The sequence below is a fragment of the Cricetulus griseus genome, chromosome 7 (genome assembly GCF_003668045.3).
Source record: "Cricetulus griseus strain 17A/GY chromosome 7, alternate assembly CriGri-PICRH-1.0, whole genome shotgun sequence".
Classification (NCBI taxonomy): domain Eukaryota; kingdom Metazoa; phylum Chordata; class Mammalia; order Rodentia; family Cricetidae; genus Cricetulus; species Cricetulus griseus.
In genome coordinates, this window is record NC_048600.1 from 12,126,978 (window position 1) to 12,148,689 (window position 21,712).

At 48.3% G+C, this 21,712-nt stretch overlaps 1 protein-coding gene across 1 annotated transcript in view; it reads right to left on the bottom strand.

The window, feature by feature from the left end:
- The window catches only part of Plb1 (phospholipase B1), a 93,910-nt gene that overhangs the window by 14,020 nt on the left and 58,178 nt on the right, over positions 1-21,712 (bottom strand). Inside the window, exons 35-46 of the mRNA XM_027424423.2 lie at positions 20,453-20,548; positions 19,567-19,638; positions 14,741-14,806; positions 10,880-10,940; positions 10,310-10,368; positions 8,145-8,212; positions 7,835-7,878; positions 7,512-7,611; positions 3,472-3,523; positions 2,555-2,635; positions 1,126-1,191; positions 612-706 (exon numbers count right to left, since the gene is read on the bottom strand). Coding sequence (XP_027280224.2) covers positions 612-706; positions 1,126-1,191; positions 2,555-2,635; positions 3,472-3,523; positions 7,512-7,611; positions 7,835-7,878; positions 8,145-8,212; positions 10,310-10,368; positions 10,880-10,940; positions 14,741-14,806; positions 19,567-19,638; positions 20,453-20,548 — 860 coding nt within the window. The remainder of the gene's footprint in view (positions 1-611; positions 707-1,125; positions 1,192-2,554; positions 2,636-3,471; positions 3,524-7,511; positions 7,612-7,834; positions 7,879-8,144; positions 8,213-10,309; positions 10,369-10,879; positions 10,941-14,740; positions 14,807-19,566; positions 19,639-20,452; positions 20,549-21,712) is intronic.

A 21,712-nucleotide genomic window follows, 5' to 3' on the forward strand; every position in this document is an offset into this window, starting at 1 on the left:
ACATTTCACCTGGGGACCTGATTCCTTAGCCACCTTTAGAGGACATCTATTTGCTTTCAGGTAGACCCCCTCAGCCACAGCTGTAGAAAATGTGTCCCCGAGGCCTTGAAAGAAGTCAGATGCCTGTCTGAGTTCCACAGCGATCCTTTGAACTTTGATGCCCCAAATGCCCATTCCTAGCTGGCCTCCAAGCTCTGCTTTTGAGAAGGGATAAAGGCTATCTCCTGAGAGCCTGTTCTAGACCATGCATGTATTTTCTGTTGGTGTTTCTTTTGGGGAAGAAGTTACCCCTATTTTATAGGCAAGTACTCAGAGGTTCAGAGAGACTGTAGGTTCAGGTCCAATTGTTCCCCCATAGCAAGACTTTAAGGACACTGGAGATGTCCTTGAAGCTCACTGTCCCTTGCAGGGAGTAGACGTTCAGGGTGGAATTTGGAATTAGAAGTTCTGGGAGTCTTATGGGTTTTTGATATGTGTGTCACTTTATAGAAAAGCAAACCACTACCCAGGGAATGGAGTAGGCATTTGGTTCTATAGTCAGTTCCAAGTGTTTTCTAAGTCCCTGACTCCTGGCCCTGCCCACCCCAGGCAACTATGCCCCGAACACTTACTGAACTGCGAGTGGCATGACACATTGCCCATCCTGGCCCTGGTGCAGGCCAGCCAGATCCATGACCTCCACCACATTGATGAAAACCCTGGGAAGCTGCAGGAAGCAGAGACGTGGGTTTTATGAGTTGGGGGTAGGAAGCCTGGAGAACAGTCTTCAATCTAACCTTGCCCTGCCTGATATTAACCATGGAAGAAACGGACTGCGGGAAGGGGACTATGTGATCACACTGACTCTCCAGTGCCTCACTTCCTCAGGTAGAAAAGCTGAGACCCAGAGAAATCCCAGTGCTAATGAAAACCACAGTGCCAGCCTTCAAACCCAGGCCAGCTGGCTCCAGTGGGAGCTTTTTGCTATGCCACTGTTCAGCTTCCAAGCCAGCTAGAAACTGTCCTGTAACTTGCCTAGATGCACGGGCGGTGGGGGGGTGGGGGGGTGTCTCCACACATGGCAGTAGTGGGAAAGCAGGGTTGCTTGCAAGACGAGGAAACGGACTGCTCACTACCCACTCCTACCTCCTCATAGAGGATGTCCAAGGCCCGCTGGATGTGCTTGACATATTCATCGGCCAAGTGATTTTCCTGTAAAGGGAAAAGGAGGTTGCTGTAGCTTTCTATTCGGGAGGCAGAATCAGAGTGTGAACTAAGAGACTCCTATCCTCAAGAGCCCTGCCTCTTTGCATTCCCCAGAGACCTGGTGGTGTCCTTTGTCATAAATATATGCTCTAAGGAACAGATATGAAGTTGTTTAAATGATGGGCATTCCCCATACCATGTGTCCACAGGCAGCTCTGGCATCCTCTGGTTTCCAGTGAGCCCTACAATCCAGGACCCAGTAATATTGAAATCCCTGTTGTGGGACATTTGTACACTATGCGGAAATGTATTGCTGTGATTGGTGTACTGAAAAGCAGAATGGTCAATAGCTAGGAAGAAGTTAGGAAGGCAGAAGGGACTCTCGGAAGAAGAAGGGTGGAGTCAACAGCCCAATGGAGAAGAAACAGGAGGTACAAGACAGATGTAGATTAATATAAATAGGTTAATTTAAGTTATCAGTGCTAGTTAGGAACAAACCTAAGCTATAGGCCAAGCTTTCAGAATTAATAAGTCTCAGTGTCATTATTTGCACGCTGGAGATCCTGATGAAAAATATGATTACAAAGTCCCAGAAGTTAGGTCCTTCTTGTGTACCCCAGATCCCCAGTTCTGGGCAGTAAGAGAAAGGACTGAGGGAAGAGCCTGTAAGGGAAGATAATCACAGCAGGCTCGAATAGTTGCTCTCTGTGATCCTCCAGGAGCTAAGAGCTTCCTGCCCACTCCCAACAGTGACTGTCAAACATTCTACCATATCTTCAGAGTCCTGGCAGCTGTTTTCCTGGCCAAATAAAATATGAATGTCCCTAACTTAGAACAAGATGTATTCTAGAGGGGACATTTCCAAAGGCTTGTAAGTCTGGACATGTTTCCCCATAGAGACATATCAGGAATGGGGTCAGCTCCCAGGCCAGCTGGCTGGGGTTGCCTTGTTAACTTACCATGGTCCTGAAGGGCAGCAAGGACACTCTCAAGTTTGGTTCTACTTTTTCCTAATTCCATTTAGAAGATAGTATTACCTCCCCTTCCAAGGGAAGGCAGACTCCAAATAGGCATGAGACAGAGAATCACTGGCCACCTATCTACCAGGTTGTGCCATCTGTTTGCCCCAAGGAGGCCATGCCCCCAGCTCGTGAAGATTGTGTCCTTCTAGACCTTTCTTCTGAGTGGAGAACCACTTAGAAAAAGCTAAGCCTGCTTGCTCTGTGTGGACCAGAGGCTTCCGGGGTAGAATCAAGTGCCTGGAGCCCCAGGCTAGTATGACACTTGAAAGGGATGGGCACATGTCACAGCCCTCGGTGAGGAGGAGGATGGGGGTCAGCCATTCTGTTCTCATGACCCACCAGCTTACCGGGTTCTCACAGTAATGACACAGGTCATTGACCCCGATGAAGAGAGTAACCAGCTTCCAGTCTTCCTCCAGGTTGATCGTCTGAGGGGACAGAGCCTGAGGTTAAGACTTGGGGCCAATTGCTGGTGATTACTAGCCATGCTATGGAGTCTGCTGATTCTCAAGTGCCTTCATCTTTGTTTGAATCATGTGGAGTATGAGGTGGTAACTCCTTCATTGCCATGGTACCCTGAGATGATGGGAGCTCCCCCATAAGAAGTACATTGGGGGGGTGCTATTTTCTCCCACATAGGCTACTTTCTACCCCCAAATCTTCTTAAAGTGCCAGAATGGATGTATCTCACATTCCCCAAGCTTTTGAAAGGCCTCCTGGGTTATCGTGTTCCTCAAATGTGATCTGAGTCGTTCAAAGGAGTTTGTGTCAGATGATGGAGCTTGAGGGTGAAGTCAGGGCTCTTAGGGCCTGGGTTCATGGAGGGAGAACCCAGCAGGGTCAGGATGGTGGGAAGACCAGGAAGGCCCAAGAGCTGTGACTTCCCACTCAGCCTCCACCATAAAAGGAGTCCCTCCAGGAGCTGCAGTCCGTGGCACAAGAGTAGAGCCGGAGCAGTAGAAAAAAGTGCCAAGTGAGATTCTGAGGGGCTGGGGACAGGGAAGGATTGGAATGGGCAGCTTATTTTTAGCACTTTGTGTTTATATAAGAGGGCTCTGGGAAGCCAACTCTGGGATAAAGAGCCTGAGGCCTGTGATCTTGGCCAACTCCCCGAGCCACCTTGTCCTCCTGCAGCCAGGCCTGGGGCAGGGTGCCAGGCAGAGCTCCTGTGAGCTCCCTGGAAGATGTGCTGAGGGGGCAACCATGGAGTTCTGCGGCCCTACTTCTTCCCAGTTAAAGAGCATCTTTTGGGGTCTGTACTCACAGGTGTGTTTCTCATTCTCTCTACCAGAGCTTGGGCCTGGGCTGGCATGTCCCTAGGGAGAAGGGAGAGAAGTCACTATCAGAGTTGCTCAGGATGCAGGCCTTAGGCTGGACTCCAGGAAGACTAACTCCAAGAATGCCATTCTTCCCAGCCAGCCTTTGAGTTTCTGTCCTGCAGAAGCTGCCGGTTAGTTCTCACCAGGGACCTGGGGGCTACACTGCTCCAGACCCTGCTGCTCCTGGGATGGGGCCAGGGTCTCACTGACCTCTTATCTAGGATTTGGACAACATCCTCAGATTTCCCCCCTCTTTTATCAAATCTTCTCAAAACAAGCTGAGCCTATTTGATTCTTACTCCATTGCCTGTTTTAAAAATAATTTTTTATTTTTGAAAAAAGTCACATTCCTAAATTAATCCCAAGATTTCTCCTTCCCAGGCTTGATGGCTCCTTTCACTGCTGTGTCTGAGCCTCAGTGGCCAATAAAGATACACTGTTAGGTTCTAGACACTCAGTTATGTGTGGTAGTGGAATGGTACACAGCAATGAAAAGGAATGAAGTATTTCTGTACTCAGCAGTGTGGATAACTCTAAGTGACAGGCATGCTCACTGCATGAGAGTGGTGATTGTCTGGGGGCTGGAGAGATGACTCAGTGGTTAAGAGAGTGGTGACTGTCACACAGGTACACAGGCGTCAAGACTTAGCAAATTGTATGCCTTTGAATGTGTGTGCTTTATTGTGGGTCAATACACCTCAATGAAACTGTTTCCTTAAAAAGAGATACGTATTGAGCCAGGTGTAGTAGAGTATACCTGCAACCCCAGCATTTGGGATGCAGATGCAGGAGAATTGGGAGTTGATGGCCAGCCTTGGCTACATGATGAATAGGAGATCAGCCCGGGCTACCTGAGACCCTGTTACAAAACAACAAAATTGATCTGAGAAGTTAGATGAGCAAAGGACACATAGCCAACATAAAGAGCTAAGACATGATGGTTACAGGCTGTTCATGGACACTGGGCAGACACTTGCCAGCACTCATGGTTCAATCCTTGCCCTTCTCTCAGAGAAGAGAGAACTTATGCACCCAGGATTATAGTGACAGGGACAGAAGTTATAAAGTAAAGGCAACCACAGATACACTGTAACTTCTAATAGGACCCAGTCAGGCTCAAGAGAATTCATAGTGATGAGGCCTTAAGGTTCTGTGGTGAGGCCCCTATCCCCAGCCAACTTCTTCCTACTCCTCAGGCCCTCACCATGCTCTTCTTTTCATGCATCCTTATCCACGGGTCCTCCATCTAGTCTCCCCGTTCCCTCCAGGGCCCAGGGTCTTTCCTTGCAGCTGTTTCCACAGCTCTGTGAATTTACAAAGGTCCCAGGCCTGAGACAGCAGGTCTTGACATTATCCTGCCTTCCTAAGTACCATCTGAGAAGCAGATAGTTCCCAGTCTGCAGTGTTGCCATACAAAACTTCCTTTCTCCAAAAGCTAGCTGTTCTTTGTCTAGTTCCTTGGCTGGACTAACTCAGAGCAAGGACTTCACCCTTTGAGTATATGGGATCAATCAAGTAAAGCAGATGCTGAATGCATTTTTGCTGCATGATTAATGGAAGGGAAATTAGTTGTTGATTAAGACTTTGAAACGAAATATCCTAAGAATGGCAAACTTTTGTATGAATGTGGACTATATGCCATACTCAATCTTTTTTTTTTTTTCCTCCGTGTAGCTTTGGAGCCTATCCTGGCACTCGCTCTGTAGACCAGGCTGGCCTCGAACTCACAGAGATCCACCTGCCTCTGCCTCCTGAGTCTGGGATTAAAGGCGTGCGCCACCAATGCCCCAGCGCTATACTCAATCTTTCCAAGGCTTATTTATCTCCTTTAATCCTATGACAGCCCTGAGAGACAGGTACTGTGATTAACCTCATTAGAGAGGAGAAAACTTAAGACTCATAGATACGAAGTAACTTGGCCAAGGTCACAAAGCCAGCAAGTTTCTGAGTGGTAATTTGAACACAGAAGATCTGATCTCTGTGGACCTGACAATTACATGGGGACTGGGGATTCAAACTCTGGTCGTTCATGTGTTATCTTTCTCTTTAGATGAACTTACACTTAGTCATTGATAAATGACAGGGTAGAAATAAGGAAAAGAGAGAGAACAATTCTAGAACCTTACTTAAGCCAATGCCCCTTGCTTCCTTCTCAACACTGGACACAGGGATACCTGTGGATGTCAGCTGTATCTCCTACAGTGCCTCTGCTCAGGCAGAGATGCTAGTAAGGTAGTAAGAAAAGGGAAAGGTGGGAGACCAGGGAGATGTCTCGGTGGGTAAAGTGCTTGCTATCCAAGCATGAGGAGCCCAGTTTGAATCCTCAGAGCCTATGTAAGTCCAGGTCCAACAGCATATACCTGTAACCTCAGTGCCGAGGTCCAGGCTGTGCAACCCTGGAGTTCACTGGACAGTTAATGTAGCCGTATCAGTGAGCTCCAGGTTTAGAGAGAGTCCATGTCTCAAAATACAAGGTGGAGAGGGCAACAAGGGTGGGTGGAAGTGCTTGCTATACATGAGTTGGACAACTGGAGTCCAAGTCCTGGAAACCATGATGGAAGGAGAGAGCTGACTTCTTAAAGATAGCTTCTGACCTCTACCTATCCTCTTCCCCATGTGTACTCCACATCTCTCTCTCTCTCTTCTCTCTCTCTCTCTCTCTCTCTCTCTCTCTCTCTCTCTCATACACACACACACACACACACACACACACACACACACACACACACACTAAAATGACAAGACTGGAGAGGTGGCTTGAGAGTTAAAAATGCTTGCTTTCACAGGACAAGCATCCAGTTCCTATGCCAGGCAGCTCACAACAACCTGTAGCTCCAGCTCCAGGGATTCCAGTCCTCTCTTCTGGCCTCTATTGGCATGGGCGCATGCACACATGCGTGCACATACACAAGGTAAATCTTTAAAAACTAAACTTAAGGTGGTGAGTTAACCAGAAAGAGGTGACCTTGTCCTCTGGCCTCTGCTTTGTAGGAGCTCGTGTGTTCACATGTACCTGAATACACACACTCACATACATGTCCATACCACCCCTTCTCCCCCATAAAGGGATGGGGAAGGAGGAGAGTGAGGAGCCAGCCTGGGTGAACAATGCCTGGGCTCTAGTGACTAAGTGCTGGAATTATCACCCACAGGGCCGAGTGTTTGTAGACAAATTTTTTGACACTGAGTACCAACACTTCTGCAGCACCAAGATTCAAGCTGAGCCTGGGCCTGGGTTAGGCTTCCAAAAGGAATGTTCTCTGGAAGCGGCATGTGAGTCAAGCCTGTGCTGTCTCCCTGGTGACAAGAACCCAGCAACCCTCTGTAAAGTAAATACCCAGCAGGCTCTGCTCTGCTCCGTGCAGGAAATCAATGAACCCAGTCAGGCATTTCAGCTTTAATTACCTGGGTTGCTGTCAACAACAGAGAGCCCAGGGAAAACAAACCACTGCCATGCCATTTGAGGGGCCCTGACATCTAACTCTAGTGTCAAAACAGCTTTTTTCCCCCTTCTTCCTTTAGATGCAAGGATATGAGGCAAAACAGAAAAGCAAGAGAACTGAGCTGTTCATGATGCTGAGAACCACTCTGCACAGGTGACTAATGTCCCTGATAGACAGGAGGTGGAACTGGAGTCAGCAGGGACAGAGCCTGCTTATGTCAAAGTAGACGGGCTCCTCTGGCTTCTTTAACAGTGCAGTGGTCAGCACTACGTTCAGGAATGGTCTGATCTAGGTCCTCCCTGATGACTTGCTAGGTGATCTCTGCTATTTAAGAAACTCTCTAGCCACAAAGTCCACATTATAGTTTCTGTGTCCAAGGATGTGAGGATTACACAGGATAACCCACATGGAAGGTTTGATACAGGCCCAGCATTCAAGGAGGCTATGACCCATCTGAGTCCAAACTTGGTCCTAGGCACCATGCCTCTTGCCACATCCTGTTTCCCACCTTGGTCTCTTTGCTGATCCCCATGTCAACTCACTGAGCTCTGGCCCCTTCTTGGGCCACATTCAATCCTGCCGTCGCTTCCAAGGTACCAGTAGAGAATCCAAGGATGGAGGGGTTGAACTTCTTCAGTATGTCTTTAAAGAGGGACAAAACAGAGAACACAGGTGAAAGGAACTGAGGTGGGCCTATAGGTTGGGGTCACTGGTGTGTGGCAGGAGTATCCTTATCTTTCTGGGGCTAGCTGGCTCTCTTCCTTGCAGATCGCTTCCTGTTTCTCCAATTCTAGGCAAAAGGTCTTGGCCTCTGTGAAGGCTATGATGGTTGTGGTACCGGGACCTCTTAGTGTGGGCTACTTACTGGGCAGTGTGGTATGGGTCTCCAACGTTCCATCTCCTCCAATGCTGGGGAAGAGAAAGTAACTTTGTCAAAGTCACACCAACTTGCTGCCTCCTGAGTTGTCACAGGTAGGAGTCAGGCCAGAAAGATTCTGCCCTTGGGGCATAGCCCCTACCACCCTCAAGGCTAACACAAGCATCACAGAGTGTCCATGGATATCAGGGTTGGGCCATGGGGATCTAGGCCTACCCCTGAGCAAGTGGGGGATTGTACTTCTTATACCTATTTAGAGGGATATTATCTATAGAGAGTGAGCCAAGAACACTCTTACCTCCAGGACAGTCCCCTCCAGGGAGTGGTTAAATTGCTGGACTCACTTGGTCGAGCTCCTAAGGCTGTCTGTGAAAGGCAAAGAGAATCTTTCAAAGGCTGTCACTTGATGATGAGTTAGAGGGCCTTCAGGCAGGCCCTCTGGCCCTTGTGTAGCAGCCAGTACTCAGCTTGGCCTTTTCTAGGGAAGGTACCCATCCTTCTTTTTCTATATGTCTAAGGTTTGAGTCCTTCTCGAAGACTTCACTTGGTCCCACTGATCCTTTCTTTCTGACATCTCCCTTTCCCCAGTCCTTTCTTTTCCGCTGCCATTCATATTCTTGGAGGCACTTGTGTGCCACAACTCTCTACATCTCCTTCTGCCATTTGCCTCTGACACTGACGCTTCCATGTGTCTATCTTCCCTTCAGGGTATAAAGCATAAACACTGTTCCCAGTGTGGGACACTGTAATCCAGCGTCCACTTTCTGACCCCAGTGCTTGCTTCCTGCATTTCTCACTGCACAAGGCCTTGGATGGAAGCTTGTTGACCTGTCACTATTTCCAAAGCCCGAGGGCCTAGAGCTGCTCTGCTCTGTTCTTGTCCTCTCCTCCTTTCCCCTTCCGGGACTGTTGAACTTCCTCCTCCTCAGCCCAGAAACCCTAGGTTCACTCCCATTTCTGACCACATCTCTCCCTGTTATCCCCTCCAACACAGGGTCAAAGCCAAACCCCTATCCTATGGGGACATCATAACCTGCAGTTCACCTCTCCTTCTTGCTTCCTTTCTTCTTTTTCTTATTTATTTATTTATTTATTTATTTATTTATTTATTTATTTTGGTTTTTCGTGACAGGTTTTTTTCAGTAGCTTTGGAGCCTGTCCTGAAACTTGCTCTATAGATCAGGCTGACCTCAAACTCACAGAAATCCACCTGCCTCTGTCTCCCATGCTTCCTTTTTTTTTAAGTTTCTTTTCTATGAAGATTCTGAAGCTGCCATCTTTTATTTTTCTTAATAATAAAAAAGAAGCAATCTATCTTTGAAATTTAGCAAAGTAACATGTTTGCCATAATCAGTAAATTAAACAAAGACTTTAAAAAATAAACAATTTAATCTCATCACAGGAATCTTGCCCCAAGGCCGAGGGTACAACTCAGCCTGTAGGGTGCTTGCCTGGCATGCATGGAAACTTGGGTTCAGTTCTCAGTACCGCATAAACTGGACTCAGTGGTGTACACCCATAATCCCAGAACTGCAGAGACAGAGGCCAAGAGGATTAGGAGTTTAAGGTCATCCTCAAGAAGTCTGATCTAGTCAGGGCTACTTGAGATCTGTCAAATTAAAAAAAAAATCAATATTGCTTCAACAGGGCCTGGTAGCTAGTGCCTATATAATACCAGCAGCTGAAAAACTAAGGCTTGCTGGGAGTTTGAGGCCAGCCTGGACTACAGAGCAAGTTGGAGCTAGTCATGACTATTTATTGAGATCCCAACACACAAAGCAAAACTGAAAGAATCATGGCCCCCACTGTCTACTCCTTCCCCTGAACATATGCATGCACCCCACCAGGGTGAAGGTATGGTTGTTGGGGCCTGGTGTGTATTCTTCACCACTTTCTCATGTCTACACCTCCACATGGGGTGGTTTTGTTCCCACAGGAATGGACATGCATTTTGAAAGTCCTATATGTCACCTATTCACTCATGATTCTCCTCCCCCTTATGTTTCTTGCTGTCTTAGCCAGAGGGCTATGACTGTTTCACTCGTCTTTTTAGAATTGCTGAGAGAGCGTGGTACACAGAGCAGTAGCTACACAGTGGACCATTGCAACTGTGCCCGGACTGATTGGGTTTCCCTCTGTCCCTAAGGAACATGCTCTTCAGTGGAGTGAGGAGGTCCAGGCAATGTGCAGATAAGGCCTATCACTCTTTAGGACTGTGTTGATGGAGTTGAGTTCAGGCAACTTTGGACATGTACAGAGTACTGATGAGATGTTAGGGAGCAGGGTGGGGTGGAGGGGTGCACAGGCAAAGTTTAAGTAGGGCTTAGGAAGGTGGGGGGTTGGGATCCTTGCTTCATGCCTGAAGGGGACTCCCTGATGAATGTTGATGCTGAGGAAGAGCCCATTCTGCAAAGCCAGGCTAAACTCTGTGGCACCCACCCTGGCTCATGGCTTAGTACTCACAGTCAGAGAGTCACCCAGTGCTGCCACCACCTTGATGTCTGCTGGTCGGAGCTCATGGACTAGGAAAAACAGGCAAAAGGAAAGTAAACGAGTGTTAGCCTTTTACAGTACGAGTTAAACAAGGCCAGTGAGTCTGCCCTATCCCACCCCCTATGCTGTTTCCAGCCTAGAACTTCACTGGTGCTGCCTCTTGCATTCATTAAAAACGCTGAAGTGTGTGGGCTTGATGGCCACCACGCAGCACCCTACAGGTGGTCCCACAGAGTTCCAGTGTGGGCCACAGGGAAATAGGCAGCTCAGGCCACATCCCTGGTTGCATCTACTTCACCAATCAGGGAGGCCTGAGAAGCTGTATTGAAACTTCAAAGAGACAAAAGTACTACTGGGGGAGAGGTCTGAGCCCCTCCACATGGGAGCCCAGCAGTAGTTGCCAACCAGCTTTCCAGGGACTCCAAGCATCTTGCTCTGCCTTGCAATGGAATCAGCAAGGTCCATTTAATCAATGCTCTAGAATATAGGTCTCTCACCCGATGTGGTATTTTGCCAAGGGGGTGTGATGATTTCACTTACCTGACCTGGGTACGCTGCTGGAAGGATTCTGCTCTGTGCATAGGAAGTCACTGCCCCAGTTCTGAGTCAGGAGGAAGAAAGACAGAGGACCATCATTCACATGCAGACAAGGTGCACTTAGGAAGAGTCAGCCAAGGAACCTAGAAATACATCACTGGAGGGACTCAGAAGAGTAGGCATAGTTACTGTAGATGTGAAAAAGGGAAATTACAGAGAAGTGGGCTTCTGCTTACACACACACACACACACACACACACACACACACACACACACACACACAGAGAGAGAGAGAGAGAGAGAGAGAGAGAGAGAGAGAGAGCTTTTCTCTTCCTGACTCATCCACATTTGAATGGAACCAACAGCCACAAAATAAGGCAGAAAACAGTGAATCTTACAGCTAGTTCTGCAAAGGACACAGGTTTACATGGCTAACATGGGTGATTATAGACATGCTTTGGTGTGTATTAACACCAAGCTGATTGACAATAATTATGATGCTGGAGACTAAACGACCATCCATTAAAATATTTTTATGAAAATCCCTAAGTTTTATAATCACAAAGTCCCTAGCTCCTGCACATCTTTCCTGTTTTGCCGATTTAACCCGGTGCCATCAATCCCTCCATGTGCAGAAACAAATACCTGCCACATTGAACACCTTTGGTCAGCTGTCCTTGTCTCTAATAAAGGGTGGATTTTCCAGGTGCCAGGGAGAGTCAGGGAAGGTGTGAGGTAGAAGGCACAGGAATGACAATCCAAGGGAGCTATTAAGGAACTAACTTTCCCCAAATATGAGCACACTGGGTGTACAGTAACGCCTCCCCACAATGGTTTGACTGATTTTCCCCAAGTGTGAGTGCCTGCCAGAGCCTTGGAAAGGTCATCTGAAGACAAGTCTTCTCACATTCCTCCTGAGTGAGAGCAAGAAAGAACTGTCAATCAAAACACAGCTTTCACCTCAGAGGGAGGGAGGATAAACCGTCAATTCCTCCTTAAAAGGGAGAGAATAAAGGTTGATTTTTTCAGTTAAAAAAAAAAAAGAGTGACCATGGCCCAGGAACATAGATTTAGGTTGCCCCAAATAACATGTTCCAATGTAGAAATGGTTCTGTGAAGTTTTTATAGTCACAGAACAAAAGAAATACATTGATGGAGACATCGGGTGTCTGGGTTACAGTAAAGAAGGAAAATATTCTCTTAGATGCTATCTGATGACATTTTTAGCTTTTGGGATGATGGAAGCTAGTGGTTGGTCTGTTAATATATTTTTAAAAAGTTTCCCATGATAGTCACAGGACTTAGGTTAGGCACAGAGTTGGACAATCAACAGCTACTAAGGGAACTGAAGATGGCACAAGACAACTTGGTCCTGTATCTGTAACATTCCAATCTCTGCATGCATGAAATTCTGATCAATCAGCCTTGAAGACTCTTTGACATAAGTGTGGCTTTCATGGGGTGGGGGAGGGGGAGGGGGAGGACTTCACCAAACTGTTTCTTAAACATTTGCTTTAATCCAGTAGATCCATTTATCCCAAGGGCCTCCTCAACAGACCAAGTGATTTCACTCATCTGTTTAGATGTTTTACAGAAATCAAGAACAGTCAGATGACAAATTCATGGGCAAAGTGCAACTACAAAAGAGAGTTCTAGAGCTACCACATCAAACCGATCTCTCAGAGTTGAGCATGTTTTACGTGATGCACACAGATGAGATCCGAGTGTGTATATACATCTGTCACAAAGGAAGAGGACAGCATGCTGTGACCTCAACCAGGACTTCCCAGGGCCCTGCCATCTTGCACACCAAATAAGTCAGGATACCACTCGAGACTCTGCCTTTGTAACAAAGGTCCTGTTGATGCTACCTACTTTAAGCGGTAATCTACTAAAGCTAGCACATACCCTTCTGGCCTGAGCTTTAAAGTCTTCCAACAGTGAAAGAAAAGATCCTTGAGAATAAAGGTCCAGAACAGGCAGAGCCCCCTTTGTCCACTACTGTCCATCCACCCAGCACTTAGCATAGTGGTTGCTCCTCTTAGTAACTGATCAGGAAGTGGAAAATGAACAAAGGAATGCCTGGTTGCCCAGGCTTTTGAGTCACACAGGAATTTGTCACTGGTTCAAACAGGACTTGACTCCCTTGGGTTAAGGTGAGTCAGAGTTCAGAGAGCCTGGAGATGACACTGCTCCCAGCCACACTACTGTAACAGGACGTCACCCTTGACAGTTTTTTGGCTCATAGGCTATTCTCAGCGCTTTGGATGGTTTATAAAGATGTTTCTTCTAGGTGTGGCAGTTCTCACCTATAATCCCAGCATTTAGGAGGCTGAGGCAGGAGGATCATTGTGCATTAGAAGCCCATCTGGGCTGTAGAGTGAGATCATATTTCAAAAACCAGACAAAGATTTAAACAAAGGCTAGGTGTAGTGGGCACACCCATAATCCCAGGATTTGGGAGGTGGGGGTAAGAGAATCGAGGCTCAAGGTCATCCTTGGCTACATGACACATTTTAGGACAGCCTTGGCTACAAGCTACTCTATCTCCCCCAGTTACTGATGTCTGATATAGTCTCCATGCTGTAAGCCAGAGGAGTCTCTTAAAGGCGTATACCAAATCCTCAAACCTCCCATGGCTTCCCTTTCGCCCTCCATCTGAAACCTAACCTTCACTGCCAGGCATGCAGGCCGTGTGATCTGGTCCTGAACACATGATCTCATGTCCCACACTCACCACACACATGCCCTGACTCCAGCCATTCTGACCTTCCTTCTCTTCCTCAACTATACTCAACTTCACCTCCTGCCCCAGCCTCCACACTTTCTGGCCCTTCTGTTTGGCCTTTTCTGGTCCTCCAGGCAGCTAGCATCTTTTTGACTTGCATGTCTCAGTTCAAATCTCCCCATTCTCAGACAGACTCAGCATCTTGGATGCATCAGAAATGGCCACCCTTCCCCTGGCCCATCATTCTTTGTCTCATCTCCCTCATCTGAGCAACGACTGTCCCTGTCTGAAACAATCACTTCAGCTATGTCCTAGGCATCTCAACCCAGCAAATGGGACTCTTTGAAGAGTGGAGTCTCATCAGTTTCTAACTCCCTGAAACAGTGTATGACACACAGTAGATGCTTAATAGGACAGTGTGACCTCTCTAGTGGGCTCTAACTACCCAGGTCAGGTATCACATGCTTCTCTAAATCCCCACCAGCCCTCAGCATGAATGTGAAATGCTTGAGTCTCTGTCCCCGTGGACCAGGCCTAGGTCCTTCAAAGTGTGGTATGGTGGAGTGGGGTGTGGTGCAGTGCAGGATCTGGCAAGCCAACTTTGGAGCATCGATTCTTAAAGCCACAGGCTCTGAAAGCTCAGTGTGGGGCTGAGTAACTTGCATCCAGTTTAAGGCTGAAGTTTTTGTTGGATATTCGTCAGCTTCCTGTCGGGCCCCACCCCTGGCACAAAGATGCCTTCCTTCTCAGTTTAGGGTTCCACCTTCAGGAAGTTGATGGCACTTCATGCCCCCTGCCCCACCCCCAATACCACCCCCACCCTCAACTGTCCACCCCTCAACACTGAGATGCTTAATTAACAGCAGTGTCGCTGAGCCTGGGACTGCAAAGGTCAATGCATGCTGATCCCTGGCACTTCCTCTGCTTGGCCGCTGACGTCAGGTAGGCAACTTGAGAGCATGTCAGGACCATCCCAGGGCCACAGTTCCGGACCCTCTTTTGGACATTCCAATTCCCAGTATGTAAGAAGGGTATATTTGTGCTTAAACTAATAGTGAAATCTGCACCACACCCCGGGTCTCTGGCAGGTGGGACTGGCTTGCGTCTGAGAGACACAGACATGAGTCAGAGGTTACCTCAATGATTGGCTTGGTAGGGTACGTGTAGTTACTGTTCCGGAAGGTTCTCAGGAAGGGCTCATCCTAGGAGGAAAAAAAAAATCACACTGAGAGGTTATCTAACAACATGAAGGCTGTGCATGAACTAACCACACTGACTTCTAGGTTTATTAAACAGGGTTCTGCATTGAAGTGGAAAGAGCTGCGTAGACAAAATTTCAGCCATTCCCAGAAGGGTTTTTGTAAACCCTTATTAACCAGGGAGGCACAAATAAAAGGCTTAGCAAAAGTCCTGCACATCCTGCGGTCTGGGCTCCATGACCTCATGTAGACTGTAGCAATTATACATCTCCATGGTCCCCAGCCTTACCTATTTTCTTATTGTTTTTCTGGCAAAAAACTCACATTTCAGCACTTTTCTTTTTGAAGAAGAGTTATGATTACCAATGTATTTTACTACCTGTCATTTTTTCCTCTCTCTCCCTTGTTCCCTGTGTGTTATCCACTTTAAGTTGGCTTCCTTCATTTTCAGTCATTTTTTCCCACCTTGACTAACCTGCTCTCCAGGCAGGCCCTCCTCACCTATCTGTTGCTCAATCAGTGCTGATACAATCCCTGCCAACACTCCCAGTCCACCCAGTTGAAGGTGATGGGTTAATCAAAGCAGGGAGGAGGCTGCAGCCGCAAAGGAGAAGCAGGAGAAAACAAACCCGAGTGAAGTAAGGTCAATCCAAGATCTGGACCAGGAAATAGTGAGGTAGACCCAGGGCTAGGGACACTTGGGGGACATTCTTGTGGAATGGAAATACCAGGGCTGGAAAAAATGGGACCCAAATAGGAAGAGGTGTGGGGAGATGTGAGGGGGAAGCTGGGTTTTTGGAAAAGATGTCTTTAGAGATCAGTTCCAGGTATTGTAAGCTAACTCTCCATTGTAAACTCAGCTAGGAGACGTTTTATTTTGGCTCAAGGAGGGTGGCAGGAGGAAGAGGAGGAGGAATAAGAAATGGGGCGGAAGAGGAGGAGGAGGAGGAGGAGGGTTAAAATGTTGGGACTAGCCCAGTGATGGTGCACACCTTTAATCTCAGCACTCAGGAGGCAGAGGAAGGTGTGAGTTTGAGTCAAGCTTGGCCTACAAAGCGAGTTCCACAACACTTAGAGCTGTTACACAGAGAAATCCTGTCTTGAACCCCACCCCAATGCTGAGGCCTGTCTCCCCTTTTCTTCTCAGTCTCAGCACTCCAACTTGAAACAGAGACCAGTGGCACTCAGACGGAGTCACCAGTGCAAGACAGAGAGGCTTGTGGTGGCATGCACCACAGTTAATTAGGCTGTCTCAAACCAGTGTCGTCATCTTCCCCCTCAACAGTCACCCCAGGAGAGCAGTCTGGGTGCCTTCTACAAAAGATTTACCTATACCTGTGTTCGGTCCCTGTACCCAGAGCAATACTGAGAGGAGGCAGGGGGAGACTTGTCCCCTAGGCATGAGGAAGAAGGACATGAGACGTTCCTAGGCAGTGAAGACCAGCAGACCTAGAAGTGTGGAATTTGTTGAGGGAACTGACGAAAGATGTGGGGATATACATCTCTCAGGAGAAGACTAGGTGTGGATGCTAAATATCATTTTCCTTTCACAGAGAAGTCCTGGCTGGAGCTGATCCAGGTGTGGCCAGCACAAGAGGGAGCAGAAGGCACAGTCCAATTTTACCTTTCTGCAAGAGCTGGGAGTCTCATAACTATTTATCTGACTATAGGAACCATGAGCTATGGGAGAGGAGAAGATGCTGAAGGGATCAGGAGACAAGGGAATCTTGGAATTCTTCTCTTACTGGCTCTTGGTTGCTTATTGCACATGAGTCAGGCTGGTTTAAAGGCCTGGGGTGGAGCTGACTATGTGAGAGATTCCTGGCAGGTAGAAGGGATGCCTGCCTGGTGGTTTCTGTGGGCTGCCAAAGAGGCAGAGTCCAGGCAAGAGCCAGTAGTTCAGTCAGTGGCTGGTGACCTGGGCTGGCTGCATAGCTGGCCTGCAGAGAGGGAAGGGAACTTTTCTGATGGGATTTGTATACATTTGTCCCCTCCTCCTTCTTTGATGGGAGCAGTAATTTTATGCCATATGCAGCTTCCAGGAGGAAATGTGTTTTAAGGGTTAGGAAATATAGGATTGGTGTCTGGGAAAGAAAAAAACAGTGGTAGAGTGAGAGACTGAGGAAGCTGGTGCTATGAAGTTCGGGGGGGGGGGGACTCTAGAAATAGATCAGCTGCAGAGTGAGGATGCACACACACAGAGAGAAGACAATAAGATGGAGACAGGAAAGTCTGAGAGGGGATCCATTTTCAGGGCTAGAAACAGGAATGCTATTAAGAGGTAAGAAGGGAGGCAACCAGGAAAATAAAAAGTGCCCTTCTTCTCAAGCCAGGGAGGAAAAGATTCCGAGGAAGGAGAACTTAACTGCGACAGAGGTCAAGAAGAATAAAAGCTGAAAAAGGACAGACCCTATTTTCCAGGTGGCTCAGCTCTGGAGTTAGGGAAAGAAGAAGAGGCAAGGAGACAGTTAAGGGGGGAAGGGGAGAATGGTCCACAGAGCAAATGTCAGGACTCAGTTGTACAAAATTCACCCAACCTGCAAATAAATACATCCTAAAACCATGGTGTACTGCGAAGTCCCCCTACCTGGCACAGCAAACGTGGCAGCAGGGAGGCTGGGGATGGAGGAGGAGAAGGGCACTTCTACAAGTCCCACTCCCAACTTGCTGCCTCCACCCGACTCTCATCCCCCTGGTCCCGCTTGTTGCTTCTATGTTTAGACACAGCCTGGATGAAAATACACACTGCCTGGCCCCCCATCAGCTCACACTGAGATATGGGTGGACTTTGTATGGCTCTGAGGCACATGGCAGAGAGCAGATGGCACCTGAGACACTGTGCAGTGAAGCTGGGCTGGCCAACAGATGGACCCTTTTGGAATGGGCTCCAGGGTTGCTTAGCAACAGCTTCTCCTGGGCTGGGCTTTTACAGGCTCTAGGAGGCTGGATCTCTCCTCACCCCATCAATAGTTAGGTCAGGTTCTGTCCTAATGGAAGAGGTAAGCTTGAGATTCCAGGTAGAGCTTCACCTCTTTGGGACTCTGTGCCTGCACTGGAACAGAGAGGGGGCATAACTTGCCCTGGGGCTCACAGTGAAGGGATTCTCCCTAACTCAGAGATGGGACCTCAGTTTGGCATATGTTTGTGGGGAGGAAGAGCTCATGATGGCTGAGTTTGACACTTTGGAGGGGACTCTTATGGTTGATATTCAATGTGGTCATAGATTATTAACGTACTGAAAACCCAGTTATTGGCTGAGAAGGTGGCTCAGTTGGTAAAGTGTGTGTCACACAGGTATGGGGATCTGGATTTGGACCCAGAGCCCAAATAAGAAGCCAGATATAGAGGTTTGAGCCTGTAATCCTAGACCCAGGGAGGTGGAAACAGGGGGATTCATGGGACTTACTAGTCAGCCAGTCTAGCCAAGTTGTTAGCTCCAGGGTCATTAGGAGAGCCCGTCTTAAAACAGCTGGAAATATCCAACATCTGTATGCATGCATGCACACCCATACACACAAGGGCACACAAATAGAAGGAAAATGACATTCTTATGGTATGATCACTACTGTAAGTCCTCAAATGCCCCTTACTGCCCAAGTTGCCCAGGCCCCTCCCCCTCAATGCAGCCTCGGGAAGTGGCAGTGAATATGTTCACACATGGCATAGAGGGGCCACACCTAAGCCCTTTTACCCAGCATCTGATTATCGTTGGCACTGGAGCTACCCATGCACACTGATAACCACATGACTTGACTTTGTCCTGTATCTGAGGCACTAGATGCAGCCACTGAACCCTCTGCTTCCATTGCTCTTATGTCTCCTTCCTGCCACTCTTGCTCACGGTGTATCAGATTAAGCAAACTACCAAAGACAGATGGAAAAGACAGCTGACAGGGAGCATGGAGCAGGATAGGGCCTCCCCCTTTCCTGGGATACCCAGCAGATATCCCAAGGGAGCTTCATGCCTCAGCTGAGGCTCTGCCTGCTGTGTGTGGGGGGGTGCTGGTTGTAGCCTGACCCAGACTGGAAACCCCAGCCTCCCACATTAGGTCAGATACTCTGCTTTTATGGCCACCAAGGGCTCTCTAGCCTTGGCCTTATTTGGTTAAAAAGTCGTAAGACAAGACCAGAAACAGGAGCTGAAGGCAATGGGAACGTGAACCTGCCCCCACTCCAGGCCTGAAATCACGTTTAACATATTCCTCCTTAAAAGGAGCCCTGAGCTGTTCCTTATACAGATTCAGGCTGGTTCTCTGGAGCCCTCCCTTTGTGGCTCCAGTTGTCGGCCCTCCTCATGGGGGGAACACCCAGTGCAGGCTCTGGGCTCCTGGGTCCCTCTCTTGGTCCTTCTACCCACATCGAGACATTCCCATCTGCTCCTCACTTTCCTGCCTTCCTGCCTTTCGCTGCCCAGGCTTCTCTTTCTTTGTGTGGACCCAACTTCATCACTCCTCTTCAAGGAAGCAGCTCAGCCAAATTTTCCTTTCCCCCTCTCCTCCAAGCCCATTTCTCAGCCTAGGGGCTGAGCGAGTTCAGTTGGAGGAGGAGGAGGAGGAAGAGGAAGAGGAAGAGGAAGAGGAGGGAGACGAGAAGGAAAAGGAGGAGGGAGAGGAGGAGGGACAGAGGAACGAAGAGAAGGGGAGAAGGAGGAAGGAGAGAAGAAGGAAGAAGAGGAAGAGAAGGAAGAGGAGGAGAAAGAGGAGGAAGAGGGGCAGGGTCTGGCCAGTTTCTGAGGACAGAGTAAGCAGTTCCTCCTTAAGTACCTGTGTCGGACAGGCCATGGCTATGAATGCTCCCAGGTCCAAAGTATCTGTTTTCTTTCCCAGAGGTTCAAGCTGATCAGGGAAGAAAAGAGAAACACACCAAGTTTGTTTGTGTCTGCTGAAGCGAACAGAAGAACTGCATTTTGGGGGCGTGGCTTTGACCTGAGGTCTGTCAGGCGCTGGCAAGTAGGATCCAGAGCAAGTCAGTTAGCGTCTCTGAAAACTCGAAACACTTCCTGTGGGACTGTGGAGGGGCTAAAAGGAGATTACACAGTTTCAACTGCCTAGTGTATGTAGTGGTGTACAGAATAGGGTGAATAAATGAGGGGTTTCTGCTGGTGTGTGTGTGTGTGTGTGTGTGTGTGTGTGTGTGTGTGTGCACCCGCGCGCGTGCGTGCACATGAGTTGGTGCCCAAGCTTGTATGGAGGTCAGAGTTCAGTGTGTCAAGCATCTTTATCTACTGTTTTCTATCTTATTTTTTGAGTTAGGGACTCTGACTAAACTTGGGAGTGTGTTGCTTCAGTTAGACTGGTTGGCCAGCAAGTTCCTGGGATCTCTGTCCTGAGCACTGGGGCTATAGAGGTGTATCCCCTATACCTGATTTTTCATGAGCCCTAAGGATCAGAACTCCATTTACCCATTGAGCCATATCCCTGGCCCTCTGATAGGTTATACAGATAGCATCCCTCATGTCCTCATGATATCTGACAAACACAGAGGACAGCTGGCAGTGCAACCCGATTAAGTCAATTTCCAGGCTTCTCCACGGCCATGCTGTAGACTTGGACAGATGTGCCCGCTGATGTTCCTCTGGGTCTACCCCACCTTTTGTAGGGTTGGTGCTCTGCACTAGACTGCACTGCCAGAAGCAGTCCTCTATCTTACCATATTGGCCCAAAGGGCTCTCGAGAGCTGAGAGTGGAACTTCTGGTTAGGGAGGATGCAGTCTGGGGCAAAGAAGGAGGTATCTGGATGCCCATCCTGAAAGAGACAAGCACACTTCCTCCAGGTCCTGTGGGGTGAGAGAGCCACAGGCCATGTGATCCTTAAGAATGACCACAAAATACCCTCTTCCCTTTGGGAACAAGGCAGGGACATAAAAGCATCCCCACAGATAGCTTTGGGTGATCTCAAGCCGTACCTTCTCTGGCCTCCACATTCTCTGTGTTTTATTTAAAGAGTGCTTTGTTTGGGAACTTTTGTACAATGCCTAACTCATGCTGTAAGTGAAGCAAGCTACCTTCTTGGTTCTCCATGGAGTCTTGGTAGTGTATTGGTTAATATTGGCATCAACCTGACTGAGAGCGGGTGAATTGGGGGTTGGGAGGCCCACACTGAATGGACTGGGGATACTGGACTACACAGGGAGAGAAAGCTAACTGAGGACAAGCATTCCTGGGGTTCTGCTTCTGGACAGTAGGGACAGTAGACACTATGTAACCAGCTGCCTCTCATGCTCCTGACCATGCCATCCCTGCCAGGATACACTGTGTCCCTTCTTAAACTAAAAGGATGGCCAAAACAAACCCTTTCCTTCCTTCAGATGCTTTGAGAGGTATTTTGTCACAAATGAAAAGTAACTAATGCTAAACTAGCTAGGGTGGGGTGGGGGGTAGGGATGGGGGTAGGGGCACTTCCTTCCTAATCCGCAGCCTCCACAATTAGTCAGAGAGGATTAAAGCACACACCAGGTGGGCCTGGCCAGAGCTGACAGCAGGCCGGGAGGTCGCCTGACTCCAGCTCTTCTCGCTGCAGGATCTGCATACACCACTCTGTTCTCCTTCCAGCTTTCCCCCAAGTTGTCTGAGGTCTTGGGATAGAGGCCTTACCTGCTCTGCCCACAGAGCTCTTCCACACTGAGAGGAAGTGCCAGGCAGAGTGCCAAGGGGTGGGAACATAGCACAAGAACTCTTTTATAACCACAGGGCCACATGTAAGAGAGACTACATGCGTGGCAGCAAGCCATTAATGTAGACTTGGATACCCTGTGAGTCTTGACCACCTTTTATTTCCTTTCTGATTTTAGGAAGGATACAACACATCTCTACAGTTCTGTTCTGTGGGGCTCACAGTATCCCCAAAGACAGTTGTGGCAATCTTATCTGTGGGATGCATAATACCTGGGTTCGGGTGTTAAATGACACT